Source organism: Carassius gibelio, chromosome B22 (assembly GCF_023724105.1).
Source record: "Carassius gibelio isolate Cgi1373 ecotype wild population from Czech Republic chromosome B22, carGib1.2-hapl.c, whole genome shotgun sequence".
Taxonomy (NCBI): domain Eukaryota; kingdom Metazoa; phylum Chordata; class Actinopteri; order Cypriniformes; family Cyprinidae; genus Carassius; species Carassius gibelio.
The window spans coordinates 24,688,827-24,705,968 of NC_068417.1; the positions used below are offsets into that span (position 1 = coordinate 24,688,827).

At 35.8% G+C, this 17,142-nt stretch overlaps 1 protein-coding gene across 10 annotated transcripts in view; it reads right to left on the reverse strand.

Annotated features, from left to right (window-relative positions):
* Nucleotides 1–17,142, reverse strand: part of LOC127987384 (inaD-like protein) — a 126,794-nt gene that overhangs the window by 15,350 nt on the left and 94,302 nt on the right. For all 10 annotated transcript variants that reach the window (XR_008161190.1, XM_052589676.1, XM_052589673.1 and 7 more), the window contains 8 exons: nt 10,089–10,285; nt 5,831–5,922; nt 3,726–3,798; nt 2,686–2,793; nt 2,132–2,209; nt 1,197–1,262; nt 800–926; nt 419–525 (listed from right to left, as the gene is read on the reverse strand). Coding sequence is in view for 9 of the 10 variants with exons in the window: in XM_052589676.1 (XP_052445636.1) it covers nt 419–525; nt 800–926; nt 1,197–1,262; nt 2,132–2,209; nt 2,686–2,793; nt 3,726–3,798; nt 5,831–5,922; nt 10,089–10,285 (848 nt within the window). In the remaining variant the exon portion in view is untranslated. The remainder of the gene's footprint in view (nt 1–418; nt 526–799; nt 927–1,196; nt 1,263–2,131; nt 2,210–2,685; nt 2,794–3,725; nt 3,799–5,830; nt 5,923–10,088; nt 10,286–17,142) is intronic.

Below are 17,142 nucleotides of genomic sequence, written 5' to 3' on the forward strand. Positions count from 1 at the left end.
AAAACATTAAATCAAAATAAAACAAAACTGAGCAAAAAACTAAATCGATCAATAAAAAACAGCAAAAATGGAAACAAAAACAAAAGAATGACAAAACAAAATAAAAAAACAAAAGACAACAAAAATGGAACAGAAAAAAAATCAAATATAAAAGACAAACAAAACAGAAAACAAAAAAGGTAAAATAGCTAAAAAAAAACCTAACAATAAAAAACATTAAAAATACAAAAAACCAACAAAACCAAAAAAAAAGAGGAAAAACTGAAATTCATTTTTTTTAAAGACAAGGCAAAACAGAAGAAAAAAAGAGAAAAAAAAACATAAAACAAACAAAAAAACAATACTGAAAAAAATAATAGTGAAAAACAAACAAAAACGATCAAATAAAGCAAAGACCATTGTATTTCAGGTATCATACCAGCTGCGTATCTTTGCCGCCGACTATACTGAGACCTAGTCCAGATCGGCCTTTAGAAATCTCAATGACCGTCTCTTGTCCTGGAACTATGGGACACGTAGCAGGGTCTGAAACACACAGAAAGAAATAAAGATGATGCAAGTCCTTCATGTTCAGTGTTTTTACTCAGATTGAAAATGGATTCCTCTTGGAAAAAACAACAACTGTCAGTGTTCAAAGAGGCAGAGGCAGATCCACCTGGCAGCGCTGTGTTGTTTTCATTTCAGTCTTGATTAAACATGCACTTGCACCGCTACATTAAAAAAGTCCATATAAACATGAGAATTAAAGTAACACAGTAAAGGGTTTTAAACCAAATCTGTGACACTGAGCGTGTTGCACCTTTGCTGCAGTACTCGGAGTCAGGGCTGGAGCCAGGGACTGGCACGGATGAGCCCGAGGACGGGACCTCCAGAGAACTGGCTGAGGGCCTGGTGGAAGTCCTCTGGATTTTAGGAAGACTGTTGATCTAGAGACGATGCAGGACAAGGGAGAGTTCACAGGAGAGAGACGCACAGAGGTTAGACTGTTTACTAACGGCTGCCATGTTTTGTCTAGGCAGAGCTTTCATGTTTTGGCACCTGTTTAAATGAGTAAAACATCTCATCCAACTCGCATGCAACTCAATTAAAGTCGACAGGAACTCATAATTAATGTATTAATGAGGACTAAGAAAGTTGAATGTGCTGCAAATAGTGTTTTGTGCAGCACAAACATATACTTTAATGAACAAACACACCTGCTCCACAAGAGGCTTGGGTGACGGTTCGCTGGGAGACTCCAGTATCTTCTCTGAGGACTTCAGCTTCAGACAAGATTAATAGACTGTAATTGGGTCTGTCACTCAGTACAACGGGATACACCACCCAAATTTAATGGAGCAATTATGAAACTAACCTTCATGGCACGTTTTGATTCATGAGTACAACGCAAAGGGTGGAAATGCATTACTAGCGATGTGATAAATGTTTGAAACATTTAAAAAAAAAAAAAAAAAAATTTCCATAAATACATTGGTTGCATTAAAAACTCGGTATTAAAAATGTTAAAGCTGAAATTAAAGGAAAAACAAAATGATGTAAAAACAAAGAAGAAAGGAAAAATATATAATATAAATAACACATTTACAAAAATATGGGCATTTTATATATTTATTTATTAATAATAAGTATATCATAGTGCATATTGAAGCATATTCTATATTGAAAAGCATACATAATAATTTTTTTGGTTATTTTGCAATTTTCACCCAAATTTTCTATAAATACAGTGAGGTAAAAAAGCCTGAAAGTGCATGAAAAATCGGGGTTTCTAAAAGAAATATATATATATATATATATATATATATATATATATATATATATATATATATATATATATATATATAGACTGAATTATATTTATATACACATATGTATGTATGCATTTATTTTATAAACAAGCTGAAAATAAGAATACAAAAAGTAAACATTATTTAAACTCAAATATTAAATTATCAAATACATATTACACATACAGAAATATAAAACGACTTATGAATACTAAATAATAAATTATTTATATAGGTATGTTTCATACATAATCAATTGCATCGCACACTGAGCACAGTATATATTTTGTAAATACAGTAGAGGTAGCATATGATCCTGAACATACTTCTTAGGTGTTCCTAACCTTCAGTGCTGACTCTCCATCTCTGAAAGTCTTCTGCGTCTGCGTGGAGCTCACGGGCCGCACCACACTGGGCTGATCCTGTACGAGTCAGACAAACAGGTAAAATAAAGCGCGAGGCCTAGATACTCCCCGCAGAGCCTCAACTAGGTCAAAACCGCGTTCGCTGCCTCCATCTAGAGTTAAGCTAGAAGCAGCCGAGGACCATGAGCAGCTGTTAAGAGCCAAGAGCCCCACGAGACATTTTCAACTGTTTACTGAAACAAATCCACATTTAGGGCAGAAACAGCTGGTCCGAGCTCAGACTGGCAATGAGGGGAGATGGGATAGAGTCGTAAAACGCTGAGTCAAGAGTCATTATTGTTTTTATAATGATGGCAATAGTTGCTACGTTCTTGCATCATATCTGTTGAAAAGCCTGGCTTACAAGCATATCAGACTGAAGTGATTTTTCTTTAAATCCAGTGCATTCCCTTCACTTTTATTAGACTCTATATGAAAGTATTTTTCTAGAATCTTTATGTGTGTATAATGATTAATATCTGTATGATCATTACCTTGATTATCGGCGGCTCAGGGGAGTTTCTGCTCAGAGGGAGGATCTCGGGTAACTGTGGCTTCTCTGCTGGAGCTGGAGCTGGAGCTGCTGTCGTGTTTTGATGCGTCTGAAAAACAGTTCTGAAATCAGCTGAATTCTTCTAACATTTGTTTTTTAGCACTGGAAGAAGGGGCGAGGACCTCTAATTACCTCAATAAATTAAATAAAAGAATTAAGTCAATAAATGAATGGATATAAAATAAATTAAATATTGTCATAGAAATAAAAACAAACAATAATATAACTATTGTTTACAAATATATTAAATATTACATGGGACATTTGCATTTATTTGTACACGTACAATGTTCAATTTAATTAATTAGAATTTTTTTGTTAATTTTATTCATATTTATATTTTTTCCTGAAAGTGAAAATGCTGTAGACTGTGGCACAGCATAATCAATGTGTGTGTTATGCGGACAAAACAGGCAATTTATGCAAAAAACTACAATAGATAGATAAATAAATATAATATTATCATATTAAAACAATATAATATATAATATATAATCTAACAACAGAAAAATAATAATAACAGATTAAATGTTCATATATTAAATATGAAAGGTGTTATTTATATTTTTAAACATTAAATTAACCAATGTATTAATGTGTATTTAAATGAAATATATATTTTTATAGTTAATTTTTAGTTATTTTTTATTTTTCTGAAGGCATAACATCAGCATAATCATGACATTTATATTATGCGGAGCATTATTTTGGACCAATGCATTTTCAAAGTGGTTGACAAAATTTTTAGGACAAAACAGGCAATTTAAGCAATAAATAAATAAAATATTACCAGATTAAAATACTAATATATAATCTAATAATAGTTTCTAAAATCTAGATTTTAAAATATTACATTAACAAATTTATTTTTACTTAAAACTGGTAAAAAGAAAAGAAATAAAAAGACCTGATTTACAGGGAAGAAAAGTAAACTCAGATTCTAATGAAGTCAGATTTGGTTGTTCATAAAATGTACCGTACCTCACTGGACAAGAACGAGGAAGGCTGGGAAAGAAAAGGAGCGACAGCCATTTGATTGATAGCATCTTCATTCCTAACAACCGACAGGAATGATGAAATATTAATAACCATTCACAGCAAATCACATGCAATGACACAAAAGTATAAAGCATTCACACAATTTTACAAAAATAGTGACACGAAGGTTAAATTATTTGTAATTTCACCAGTAAAACACCTGGAAGGGAAAATTCACCTAAAAATAAAAATAAATCTGTCATTATTTACTCTTTACCCTCATTTCGTTCCAAATCTATAAGAGTTTCTTTCTTCTGTTGGACTAACACAAAAAAAGATATTTTGAAAAATGTAAACTTAATGGTATTTTTTTTATACAATGAAAAGTCGATGGCTACCGTCAACTATGGTTACCAACATTATTCAAAATATCTTCTTTTGTGCTCAACAGAAATCGTATATGATAACAGTGTTTTAAGTTTTGGAAGGATTTCCCTTAAAAAAAAACGCATATCCAAGTAAAATGATGCCCATCCTTTTGATGACGCCAAAATTGGTCGGGCTCGCTCTCTACTTCTCATGTCCCAGATTTTTCAGCTCAGATCGATAAGGACCGATGGACCAGATGAATTGAGATGTTACACTATGGATCCTCGTGTAACGAGTAATATATCGCTCTCTATACCCCTCCTTCTGTTCAGCTTGGTGTTATTGTCTTTGCTCGCTAAATGACCCATTTCCAATTACAGCTAATGTGTTTCTGTCCAGGCGAGGTCAACGGAGGTGATCAGAATTTATGAAACGATCAATCCTCGGCTGGTTTCCAAATAACCCCTTTCCGATCGAAACGCCAAATCTGAACTAGTGTCCAGATTTCACATCCAGTTCTGAAACCCCTTTGCTAAACAACAGAGACGTTTTGCCATTGGCGTCACAGATGGACACGCTTTCATCTTGACCACTGGCCAGTTAACGTTGAAGTGCCAACCTGCTTTCCTCTTTTGCATCCCATCATGTGTCGCCAAATGACTTTTGAAACTATGCAAATCATTTAACAAGGGGTTTCCAGCAAACTGGGCATCCATTAAAGTGAATCTATTAACATTCAGTAGCACGTTAGCGCTGTTTCGACAGACGTAAACAGAGCTGCCCGTCATATTTCTCAGACCTCGGATAATTAGCTGTAGATAGCGAGGAGATATTGGGGTCTTTACACAGCCGTTATCGGCAAAACCTGTCGGACCGACAAAACAAGCAGTCAAATAAAGGTTAAGCTATCAAATACTATCACAAAACCACGAAATATGAACAGAAACAGATGATAAGTCGCTGATTACGCCTGGAATGACAAAGCCAGCTCTCGTTTATGATGGACTGAAGGGCTGTGCTGCTTTAAAACCATGCGTTGCATTACAAAAATCCTCTAGGTGATCAAAAAATGCTTTATAGTGATAGCAGTTCCAGTTTATTAAACCATATCACAGCTCACTCTCTGGATGGGAGGACATGACGACTCCAGATATACTGCAATCAAAATACTGTATCAATGTCACATGGCTTTGCTCGTGGAAGCCGGCATGTGTTTGATTTGGTACTTAGGAACAATGACTACACGTTTCAAAGTGACAAGAGACAGAGATAACTTGATATGGATCACGCACAGACTGCAATAGCCTCCTGAAAAAGCCTGTTTTATGGGTTTACAGCTTGATCAAGGAGTTTGGAGAGGAGAAAAAAATGCAATACATTCGACTTTGGGCAAATGAGATTGCGTGGTTTGAGTAGTTGCAAGAAGGGAAGAATGTCAGTTTCTGCACGCTTGTTTGGTTCAAGCTCAAGACTGACAATAATGCACAACATTTTGAGCTGGTTAAAAATATTAGAGCTGTCAACGAGTTAATAAAGTGATCCTAATATTATTCTTGAATTTGTTGCAATTAAATCACACATTTCAAAGCTCCAGAGGTAAAAACTAACACATTATAATGAATGCACGATCTCATTATTTTTAATGAGTTAAAGAATTCATAACAAAGCTGAGAGTCATGTCTTAGAAATGAACAGATGGTAGTGTGTTACTAGAAAACAGCAGGCTGAGGGTCTCTTACCGGACTAGGACGAGTTTGACCTTTGATGCGGCGCTTTTTATTATGGCCGAGGCGTTCTGGTGGCTCCTGCCATACAACACCTGGTTGTTGATCTGATGAAGGCACAAGAAATTCTGTTAGCACAGGACAAAAAACAAGACTTGTCACAGGAAACTGTAAAATAATGTTAACATTGTAGTTTGATCTTATTTTATGATCAATTTATATGCAGTAATCTGGGTAAATCGAAACGATTCACAGTTTTTCCTCCAGAGAAAGCCTTCGTTTATTACCGTGGAACATAATAAAACTAAACAACAACTGAAATATACAGATAATATTTGAAGCAGGATCATGGAAATGAACGGCAACAAAGGTAAAACTGAAAAACTTGGTGGAATTCAAAACAAAACAAAAAACTAAACGGAGAAACTTGGGATAAAACGGCAAAAAAAAAAAGCAATCAAACAAATGTGAAAATGTAATAATAATAAATCTGAGTAAGATAAGGGAATGTTAAAACAAAAACACAAAAAAAAACAAAAAAAAAAAAACCTGAGAAATCGGAGGAAAATGTAAACAAAACAAATCAATGAAACTTAAAATGGCAACAAAACATAAAACAAATGCAATCAAACAAAAAAAGTGAGAAAATAGAAACAACAAATCTGAGAAATGTGGGGGGAGTGTCAAAAACAAAAATATAATAAAACAAGAAAAGTTAAAATGTAAGAGTTGATTTGTTTTGTGTCAAATCAAAACAAAAGAAGAAACAAACAAATAAACAAAAAATAAGAAACTCCGGGGAAAATGGCAAAAAAAAAAACAACAAAAAGAAAGCGTGATGAAAATTTTAAAAGCAAAAATGAGAAACTCGGGGGATAATGAGAACAAAACAAAAAGAACAATACAACGCAAAACACACACATACTGCAACAAAGCTGCTCAAACAGAGAAAGGTGGGAGTAAATGGCAACAAAACAAAATTAAAAGGTAAAACTGAGACACTTAGGGGGGAAAACTGCAACAATTTGCAGCCAAACTTTACTCTCACGCTCCCAACCTGAAATCTAAATGTTGGAAAAAGTTGTGTCTGTCTTTCATGTCCATGTTATTTGTCAACAAGCAATATACAGACAAAACTGCATCTACATTTGAACTCCGAGAACCACATCCCTAAACACCTGTGGTAATACCATGGTATTTTTTGTAAGAGTTTGCTCTGCTGAACTGTTTCCAAATAACTGCGTATCACATCTGAGTTTACGAAGACGTATTTGGGAGCGTTTGACTTGTCTCCAATCACCTGTGACAGAATCATCAGGCAGGAGCACTAGCGGATCGTGACTAATGCCGCAGTGTGTTCACGTCTAATGGAGATGGATATTAGACAAAGGTCAGCGAGCACGGCTCTGAGCCTCGTCTGCTCCAGGCCTCTAATTCCACACCAAAATACGCCATTCGTACGTGTCGACCAAATTGCTAAATCGATAGGCAATTCCGAGGAGGAAACGAATGTGGAAACCAAAATGCCATGTGGACGGGAAAAGATCAGGGACTTTATTGTGGGATCCAGCGACACGGAGGACCAGCTGAGTTCATTCAGGAATGAATTGCGAATGACTTCCTGAATTTGAGCTCAATGTAAATTAAAGTAACAAACAGTCAAGTCAACTAAAAAGTGTACTTTTAATAATACTTAATAATACTAATACTAATATAATATACACTCTGTGCTATTTGCATAAATATTACATGATATTAGTTGTCTGTATAAATTTGCATTTAAATGTACTTTTCATACATAAACATTAATATAATAATATGATTATTAATAAATAATAAACATAATTACTAATTATATGTTGTCTTTTTATCTCACGGTCAAATAAATTAACCAAAATGTTTCATAAATTCTATAATATATTGATTTAATATTAATTTGTAGATTTGCTTTTTTACTGTTTAATAAATCAAAGAAAAAAATATCCCTGATGTCAGTAAAACTGGTTTAAAATATATATATTTTAAATTATTCCCAAGTCACTAAAAAAACAACCATTTAAAATGAACGGAACGTTTTGTTAATAGTCCTTAATTATATATTTAATATGAGTGATTATTTGATTATGTATATTACATAAAAAAAAAAAAAAATCTCCCAAAGTTCCATATATTATATCTACTAATATATAATAAATTATATATATAATAATATATTAATATATTATGTATATTAAATAAATACATAAATAAATTTCCCAAAGTTCCATATATTATATAATCTATTAATTAAATATTAAAATATTATTATTTTTTTCAATAATCTGAGGGAAAATATATTCTTGACATCAGGGAATAAAGGAATTTGTGAAAATTACTGGTTTAAAAAAGATATTTTAATTATTCACATTCTGTCACAAAGTTCACAATTTTAAATGAAAGGACAATTCAGTTCCTTGGAATTTGAATTTAATTCAAAATTCAACTTCCTGTGGGGTGTGGCCAATTCAAATCAAAGTCACACTCATGAATAAAAACATTTAACTTGTACATGTGTAAAAACATAAAAGTGACCTGGCGTTATCAGAGTTTTACATTTAAATTTGGAATTCTGTATCATGGCTGTATCACAAAAGCGAGCAGAAGAGGGAGGCAGAGAAAGTGCTAAGCACAGACACAGAGAGTGAAACTGAGGGCAGGTGGCTTCATTTGAAATTCATCCACCCATCTGAGGCAAAGCCCCACACTCTCGTTTGCACATTAATAGTTGAGGCACAGATACAAACAGGTCGAGACAGAGATAGAGGGACCAGGTGATCATGCCAGGCCACCACGCACGTCCCTCAAGACTCAAGTGATTTTGGCTGAATGAGACTGAGCCAGATGACCCTTGAGCCCCATGCTTCATTCAGCATTAGACCAGAATGAGAATGAAATCGATGGAAACCACCATTTTCCCCTTGGATTACAAGGGGCTCAACAGGAAGAGGCTATTACCTAGAGAAAGAGAAAATGTAACGGAGAGGGACAGATAGCTTCTAAATCCTGAGAACCGACCCATAATTCCTCACTGGAAGCTGTGCTAGAGTCACTTTGTAAAAAAGGGCAGGGACAGCTTGGTTTAATACATATTTTTGTATTATTATGAATAAATTATATTAGCACTATAGTTCACTCATTAATATTAATTATATATAATAGTAAAAATATACCATATTAAATGGTAATTCATAATTTAAAATTAGTCATTTAAATTTTTTATTTATAGTAGGAAGGAAGGAAAGACAGATTAAAATGCATAATAAAATTAATAAAACAATAGAATGACCTAAATGTAATTAATAACTATTTATCTTTAAATAAAATAAATGATTATTATTATTAATATTATTAAGGCTACTAGTGGTGTAACGGTACACAAACATGACGGTTCGGTACGTACCTCGGTTTTGACGTCATGGTTCGGTATGATTTTGGTACAGCAGGAGAAAAAAAACCTACCTTTTTTCCCTTTTTTTCTTTCTTTTTTACAGTTGTTTACTGAAAAAGTTGCTCTCTTTAAATAAATTGAATTAAAACCTTCATATAAAAATGTGAAATAAAAATGTATGTCAGCTTCTGCTCTTAACTATAGGGAGCCCTTCTATAAGATTACAATTAACAACAGAAAACTTCAATTCAACTACTATTTATTTGTAACTATTATGACTAACACTCAAATAAAAAAATTATTTGCAAACATCTTAATAGTTTTTAAATTAGCTTCTAAATTATGCAGCTTCTATTTGTTTTTTAAATGTAGGCTAATAATTTAAAGAGTCATAACCTGTTTCACAAAATATAGATTTAAACATACACATTAAATAATTAAGCCATCACTAACAGGTAAAATAAATATAATGAAGTACAGTCTAATATTTCGCAAATTTCTCTTTTCTAGACTGATGATTTGTGGAGAATGCTGACTCGCCTGAGGTAAATGAAATGCTGCGTGACATTTGGTCTACAAGCTGTTTTGTTGACGTCTTTCTGTGGTTGAAACACTAATTGAGCGATTACATGAGGCATGAGATGTTCATTCGTTATGAATACATGTACCGTTACACCCCTACAGGCTATTCATTAATAAGGCAATTATTATGACTGCTCGTAAACAAATCATTTAATGTGATTTTTCAGTTTTGGTAAAGATACACTGTACGGTAAGCTGAAGATGAAGCCCCGCCTCAACACTTCAACACCCAGCACTCAATCACTGTATGTTTGTGTGTTTCACCTCCAACAGCTCATCGCCCACTTTGATGCGTCCGTCTCGGCTGCCCGGCCCTCCAGGGGTGACCCCCACCACGAAGATGCTCATGCAGGAGCGATCCCTGTTCCCTGCCAGACTGAGTCCCAAGCCATTCCGGTCTTTCTCCAGTTCCACCATCAGCAGCTCTCCCGGCAGGTCGGCGTACCTCTGCCTGATCACCTCTAAGCACAAACATGGAGAAGGGACAAGTCAGGTTATAGGACTGGAAACAAAAGCAATTACTTTCCTTGAGGACAACGATAAAGGTAAAGGTGTTTACACACGCTTCTATACGTCAAGCTGAGTATACTGAACAATCCTGTTCTGTACACACACACGGTTCAGTCACAGCCAAACTGCCACTCTAAATTCTTGCATCAACGCCTCTCGTTTACTTTTAATGGAGGGACATCAAGCATTGCCAAAATGAGTTGTGGGTCCGTTGCGTCGCGTTGGGACAATTGCTCGCGGCAGATGTTGAAAACGTTATAACTTTTCAAGTGTCAACGCAGGTATCAGCCAATCAGATCGCCTTATCCAAATACCCTAGTTCAGACCCTAGATAATCTTGTTCATACAACACCAGAAAACTAATGTGATTGGCTGTTGTCACAATGACGTGTCAACACCAAGCTTCAGTAATGCCCTCAATCAAGCATCGACACAGATGCCCCGCGTGAATGTGCCATAACAGAAATTCAACATGTGTACTGAAAATAACTGAACAGTTAGTTGTTAAAGACATATTGGTCACACTTTAAGGTCCATTTCTTGCTATTAGCAAACTATTAACTTTCACTTTTTTCCGTTATTAATAGCTAATAGGGTAGTTAAGTTAGGATTAGGGATGTCCAATATAGTAATGCAGAAAATGTGCTTTATATGAACTAATAAACAGCCAATATGTTAATAATAGGCATGCTAATAAACAACTAGTTATTATTTTGAATTGGTCCCTATTCTAAAGTGTTACTGACATATTTAAACACCAATCAGAGTTATGTCTTTTATGTATGAAGCAAGAAATAACATGGTACGTTTTGACTCATTAGAGTACAGAACATTTCCCCCCCAAAAAATTGAGCAGATATTTTGAAAACTCTGGGATTTTTGGAAACTTTTCTGGAAGTTTCCACCCCACTGCAACATTAGTTGCCAGATCTTACTAGAAAAAAAGCTTAGCCCATAAATGATAAAAACAAGGCCATAATATTTAGAAAAATTGAAAGAAATTGAAATAAATAAAAACAAGCACATGAAAAACTAAATCTCATCCCAAAATACTCACCTTTATACTTTATTAACTCCATAAATTGGATCTCTTTATAAACCAAGCACAATCAACAAGCTCAAAGACGCTTGATAAGCATCACTTACAATAAGTGTACATGGCAACCCTTCAAAAGGTGGTTCAGATAAAAATCACAAACGTAAGTCTCCAGTCACTGTAATACTAATTCGGTTAAAAGTAGCATATACCAAACGTGTGAGATGGTAGAAAGACGCTATGGTGCCAATCATTGTATTTTCGGAAGTGAGTTCTGTTCTGTACACACACAAAATGACAATTTAGAGAATTCAGCTCCCATATTTAAATGCTATTATCACTCACGAACCTTTAGCTTTATAGTGTGTACTATGTTACTTGGAATCAATCAACATTTCAAAAATGACTTTAGAGCATCCTCTGAACTTTCAAGCTTTGCATTGACAGGAATTTTAAGAGCCCTTATGATTGCCGAGGTCGAGAAGACTAATTTAAATTTCTCTCTGACAAGAATGAAAAAATTAAATGCTGATGTGTTTCAGGCACTAGAGATTTTCCAGCTTGAGTGGAGAATGGAATTGAATTTTATTTTACAGCTCACGGCTCAGTTGATATTACATCTAGACTTACAGAGCTCATGTAATCGATTCACGCTCACACACACCAGTAAACGGCTGAGAGAAAGACAGAGCAGAGCCTGCAGTGCTTAATCACCATGAGCGTTTTTAACCGTGGCATATTAATCTTAACAAAACAACCCTTATTTGACCTGACAAAAGCTCAAATCAAAACTAGGCCTGGTTCATCCTGTGGCACTTCCTGCAAAAGGGACAAAGTGAAAGTCTCGCTTTGCTTTTACCGGTCTCGCATTTCTCCATAGTCTGTATTAAATGGCTGTTATGGAAATGGCATCTGAGCTGGGACTTCAAGGAAAATTAGTGACTGGACTCTTGAACACCGGGAACATTTGACAATCTTCCAAGCCAGCTGCTTCTCATGAACCTCAAAAGATTTTTTTGAGGGTTCTTCAGTTTTCATGCTATTCAGTGTAGGTGCTGCTGGTGGCCAAAAAGAAACAAAGGACTTCAGACGGAGATGATTGGCTGGCACTTTTAAACCACAGTGGACCATAAGTTAGGACTTCACGGATGAGAAACCGTGTGGGAACTTCGCAATACGTAATCAAAGAAAACCAGGCAATTTGTTGACACCGAAACAAAATGAGGCCACTGGCAGATGGCTGGTGAAGATCTTTTACACTTTTAACTACTTTCTCCTATCCTTTAAAGTGCCCCATTATGCCTTTTTTACTGTTCCTAATATTGCTTTAGGAGTCTCCTGCAATAGGATTATATACATGAACAGGATACTGATCCATCTTTCAACAGCAAGCATTTTGTGAATACCGCATTGAATTTCCCGTGATTAGAGAAGCAGTTGTCAGTAGGATGACGTGTTTGTGGGCGGGGTTAAGTTGTTCGCGGCCGGCCAACGTAGAACTGTGACGAGTGGGGCGGGGCCGAGAGACGTGGGAACGAGCGAGACCGCCCCACTCGTCACAAGAACATAGGCGGGAATTAAGCAAATGTGTTACTCCATGACGTGTAGCCATGATGGAAATGTGATTCGAATTACTAACCACTCATTTCAGCTGTTCAAAGTTGATTCTTTATTTTGGGAGATAAAATACTTAATTTATCGTGCACTTTCAGCTTTACAGTTTTGCAGATTGTTTACATTCACATACAGCTACATTACACACTGCATGAAAGTCAAAAATGGCATAATAGGGGAACTTCAAAGTCTTTTCAAATATTTAACAATCCCTTGTGACCCTTACCATGGATCTTTAAGTTTCAGTAGTCTTTTCGATTAAAACCACAGCTGTCGCATTTATGGGAGTTCAGAAATGCGTATATCAGTGACCTTTCGCATTATGAAAGCCCATCACTGTGGTATAGCTCTTCAGGGGCACATCGAGAGAGCACCATGTGAGAGGCCTAATTAAAAGCTTCAGGAATGTAGGAGTGACATAAAACTTTGGCAAATGGATGAAGCGAGAGTGTCGTACCTCCTGTGTTAGGAAAGAGAGGAGAGATGCAAGGGAGGTCAAAAATAGACAGGGTCTGCCGGTGTCTGATAACTGGTCTAGTCCATTAAAAGATGATTTTATGCCTACTCTGCGAAACAGCAAATATATTAGCGGGTTTATGGCTACTGGCTTGTTTTTTTTATGAAGGGGCTCCAAAAAAAAAAATTCTTGTTGATGCAATCAGAAGAACATTTAAAGTCAGGGGAGGTGATTTAGGAAAGACATGCTAGCTTTGAAAGCATAAGATCCCACCCCCTCTACAAATCTCTCTCCAAAAAAGCCACGGCTCCTTTAAAACACACGAACACAGCTTCAGCAGATGAGAGGCTAACTATCGACATGATGAGAGAAAAAAAATTCACATTAGTTAATATAATGCGAATTAGCACAAAGCATATTACTTTGCAGATCTAGAATGGACAGATTGTTGGGGGGGAATAAACTCTAATATAATTTGTGTAATGAAAAAAAAATGCAATATAATCCTTTGCTGTTTTAAACAGTATATATGTTGATGTAAATGTGTCAATTTGTGTGGATTATAGGACAACATCTAGAGTTCGAACGATACTCAGACAGACTCAGGGATTTTTGTAGGTCCGTGGTTCAACAATTACTACTAAATAATCAAAGTTATCTAACATACGGTTGAAACATTTCTGCTTTGAGTATGAAGGATTCTGGGTTCTAATCTATCTTAATACAATTATATCAATACAATATCTTAATACAGTTTAACATCCATGTTGACCCGAGGTCAGAGGTTCAACTATCATTGGAAACCCTGAAAGCACAATCATTTAACTGGTCTCATTACACATTAACTTAAACCCTTCCATTTCAATGATCTTGGAAAAACCTTGGAGTTGTAATTTGATAAGACTCCAGGGAGGATGAGGAACTGAAAGATCAATGGCGGCATATTTGAGACGGACAGCGAGAGATGACTACCGTGAAAGAGAGGAAAGCTGTAAAAGGAAAAATGAAACGGAAGCAAATAGTGTACTAACATTTGACTGATCTTGAGGCAACCACACAATCTACTGAAGGAGAAATGAGAAAATCTCTTCTCAATGATTGTGAAGTTCACCTTCAAGGCTCTTATTCTGATTGAGAGGTGTCGGAGGACAGCGAACCCATCATTGATTAGATTATGAATATTAGAGGTTAGACAGCCATTCAGCAGAGAATGGAGACCTGGTTTTGACCTTTCGTTTTGACTGTTGGATGCCATGTTCATGGGGTGGGGTGGGGGTTGTTGTTGGGGGCTTGAGCACCTGCCCCTTTGCCCCTTGGTGCCCAAAGTGCCCTTTTGTCAAAGCAGTTTCCTCTAATTGTTTTGTAATAACATACCCTTTTGTTAATGCCCCATGCCCAATCTAAATATTAGCAAAATATATATAATAATTTAGCCGTAAATAAAATGACCCACATGATGACCTTTCACCTGACGACGACGACCTCATCCGGCCGGGACGATTCCTCACACAACACGTGCATTTTTTAATTGTTAGAGAATATTTTCACCACCCTGGCAGCTGGTAAGTGGTGTTTCATTCTCAGTGAAGGGATTTTGAGGTTTATTTACAAGAAGGATGTGATGTGAGAACATGCAGATATGTTGTTTATATTGCTGTGTGTAGCCTGTAGTGTACAAGTAACACTAGCGTGCTGTTTGAGGGAGAAAAGTTCCACAGGCATCGAAGGGTCTGGTCTTTTTTATGTTATTTGACTAAACTATTATTATATTACAGTATTTATTTATTTATTTTTAACGTAGAGTGCCTAAAAAATGATCACAACAACACTGGTAAGGCTTATTCAGATTCTCATTCTCTGAATTATCATTATAAAAATAAAAACAATTCAGAAATGAATTAAAATATAATGATATTTTAAATGTGACAAATATTTTTTTCTACAATAGCAACAGTGTTTACAACAGCAAGACCACTTTAGCCTGTAATCTCTATAATATCTCTCTTTATTATTTAAAAATATCAATGTTAGTATAAAATGAATAATATACCTGAGCTGACATCAAAGTGCAGTGTGAAGGAGATGGGACTAGTGTTGTCAAAAGACCCGGTACTTCGGTACCAAGTCGGTAAAAAAAAGAAAGAAAATGTGACGGTACCAGGTTTCTTTAAGAGACGTACCGGTGGTACCGAGTACCCGCTCAACCCGGTTCTTGACGCACACAGCACTATGACTTCCACGAAGCAGAAAACGCAGACGGAATCCAGAAATCCAGTCATGATAATGAAACTTACATTTTAAAATGGACAGTCAAGAAACTGTCAAAGTTAGCATAAACAAATTAAATCAAATCTCCGTATGGACTAGGGCTGTCACTTTTGAGAAAAATCTAATTCGAACGGATATCGAATATCATGCAATGTATTCAAATATATTTGAATATCTACGTGCCCCCCCCCCCACCCACAACATTAGGCTAAATGAAAAAAGAAAGAAAGAAAAAAAAAAACGATTCAGAACAGGCACAAACAATAACCTGACAACTTAAACAGCAGCAGGAGTAAGGCATATAGTCTAGCCAAATACATTTCATAATATTGTTTGGAAGAAACACCAGTCTATCAACTTGATCTGGATTAAGTGCGGCTCTCTTTTTATTTACAATGTTCCCCGTGGTGGAGAACATAGTTCGGAGCCCACAGACGTGCCTGGTTACTAGCTATTATTCGCTTGATTTGGTCATGGGACTATGCTACAATACGACTGGAGTGCCCTCTACTGGATAAGATGGCAAAGAAAAAAAACAAAAAAAAACTAATCATGAATTGTAAAAAATGCGCTACACATGGCATTTTAAAAAACTGATATTTTATTTATATTTCGATTACGGATATTTCACGTCATGTTCGAATGTATATTCGAATATCGAATAAAAAGTGAAAGCCCTAGTATGGACCATTATCTTTAAATGTTAAGCCGCAAAAGTTGCTTGCAATATGAATCCTGCATGTTCTGTGCGTCTCCATGTGAATGAATGAATGGCAGAGATGTGCAGGTTTGTTTACTGCATAGACTGAAGCGCGTGAAGCTTACAGTAATTTCAGCATCTACTGTCACAATGAGGACATAAATACATAAACAACATCACCAGAACTGTTCCGAGTCACTTTACAAGCATTTTACCATTTCATCGGAGTAAAACCAGTGTCAAAATAAAAGTTCATTTTTAGAAGGCATGAAATGTCCTTTTGTGTTTGTGTTCTGCAGTGCAAAGATGCCTCGCAAAGAGAGGAAAAAAAATGTAGCCTGTCATTTGTTTACACTGCAAAGGTGTTCAATTTTAGACAACAACAACTACAACAGTAATAATAATATTAATCACCATATTCCAGTGTATCCGGTTTTTATGTTTTGTATCAATCAGCAAGAGTAGTAGTGATGGTTAACATGATTGATTAATGCTGAAATAGTAAAATGTGCCTTGTTCCTAGATCGAAAGAGAGTGGAAATTAATAGATCAGATAAGGAGATGGAGATAGAGGAAGAAAAAAGAGGGAGATGTAGAGGCACAAGTGACAGAAAGAGAGCAGGGAACAGCAAGCCAGGAGACAGAGGTTGGCGAGAAAGAGGGAAAAGTAGAGGCTCAAGCAACAGAAACAGTGCAGAAAAAAGCAAGCATGGAGAAAGAGGCTGGTACATAA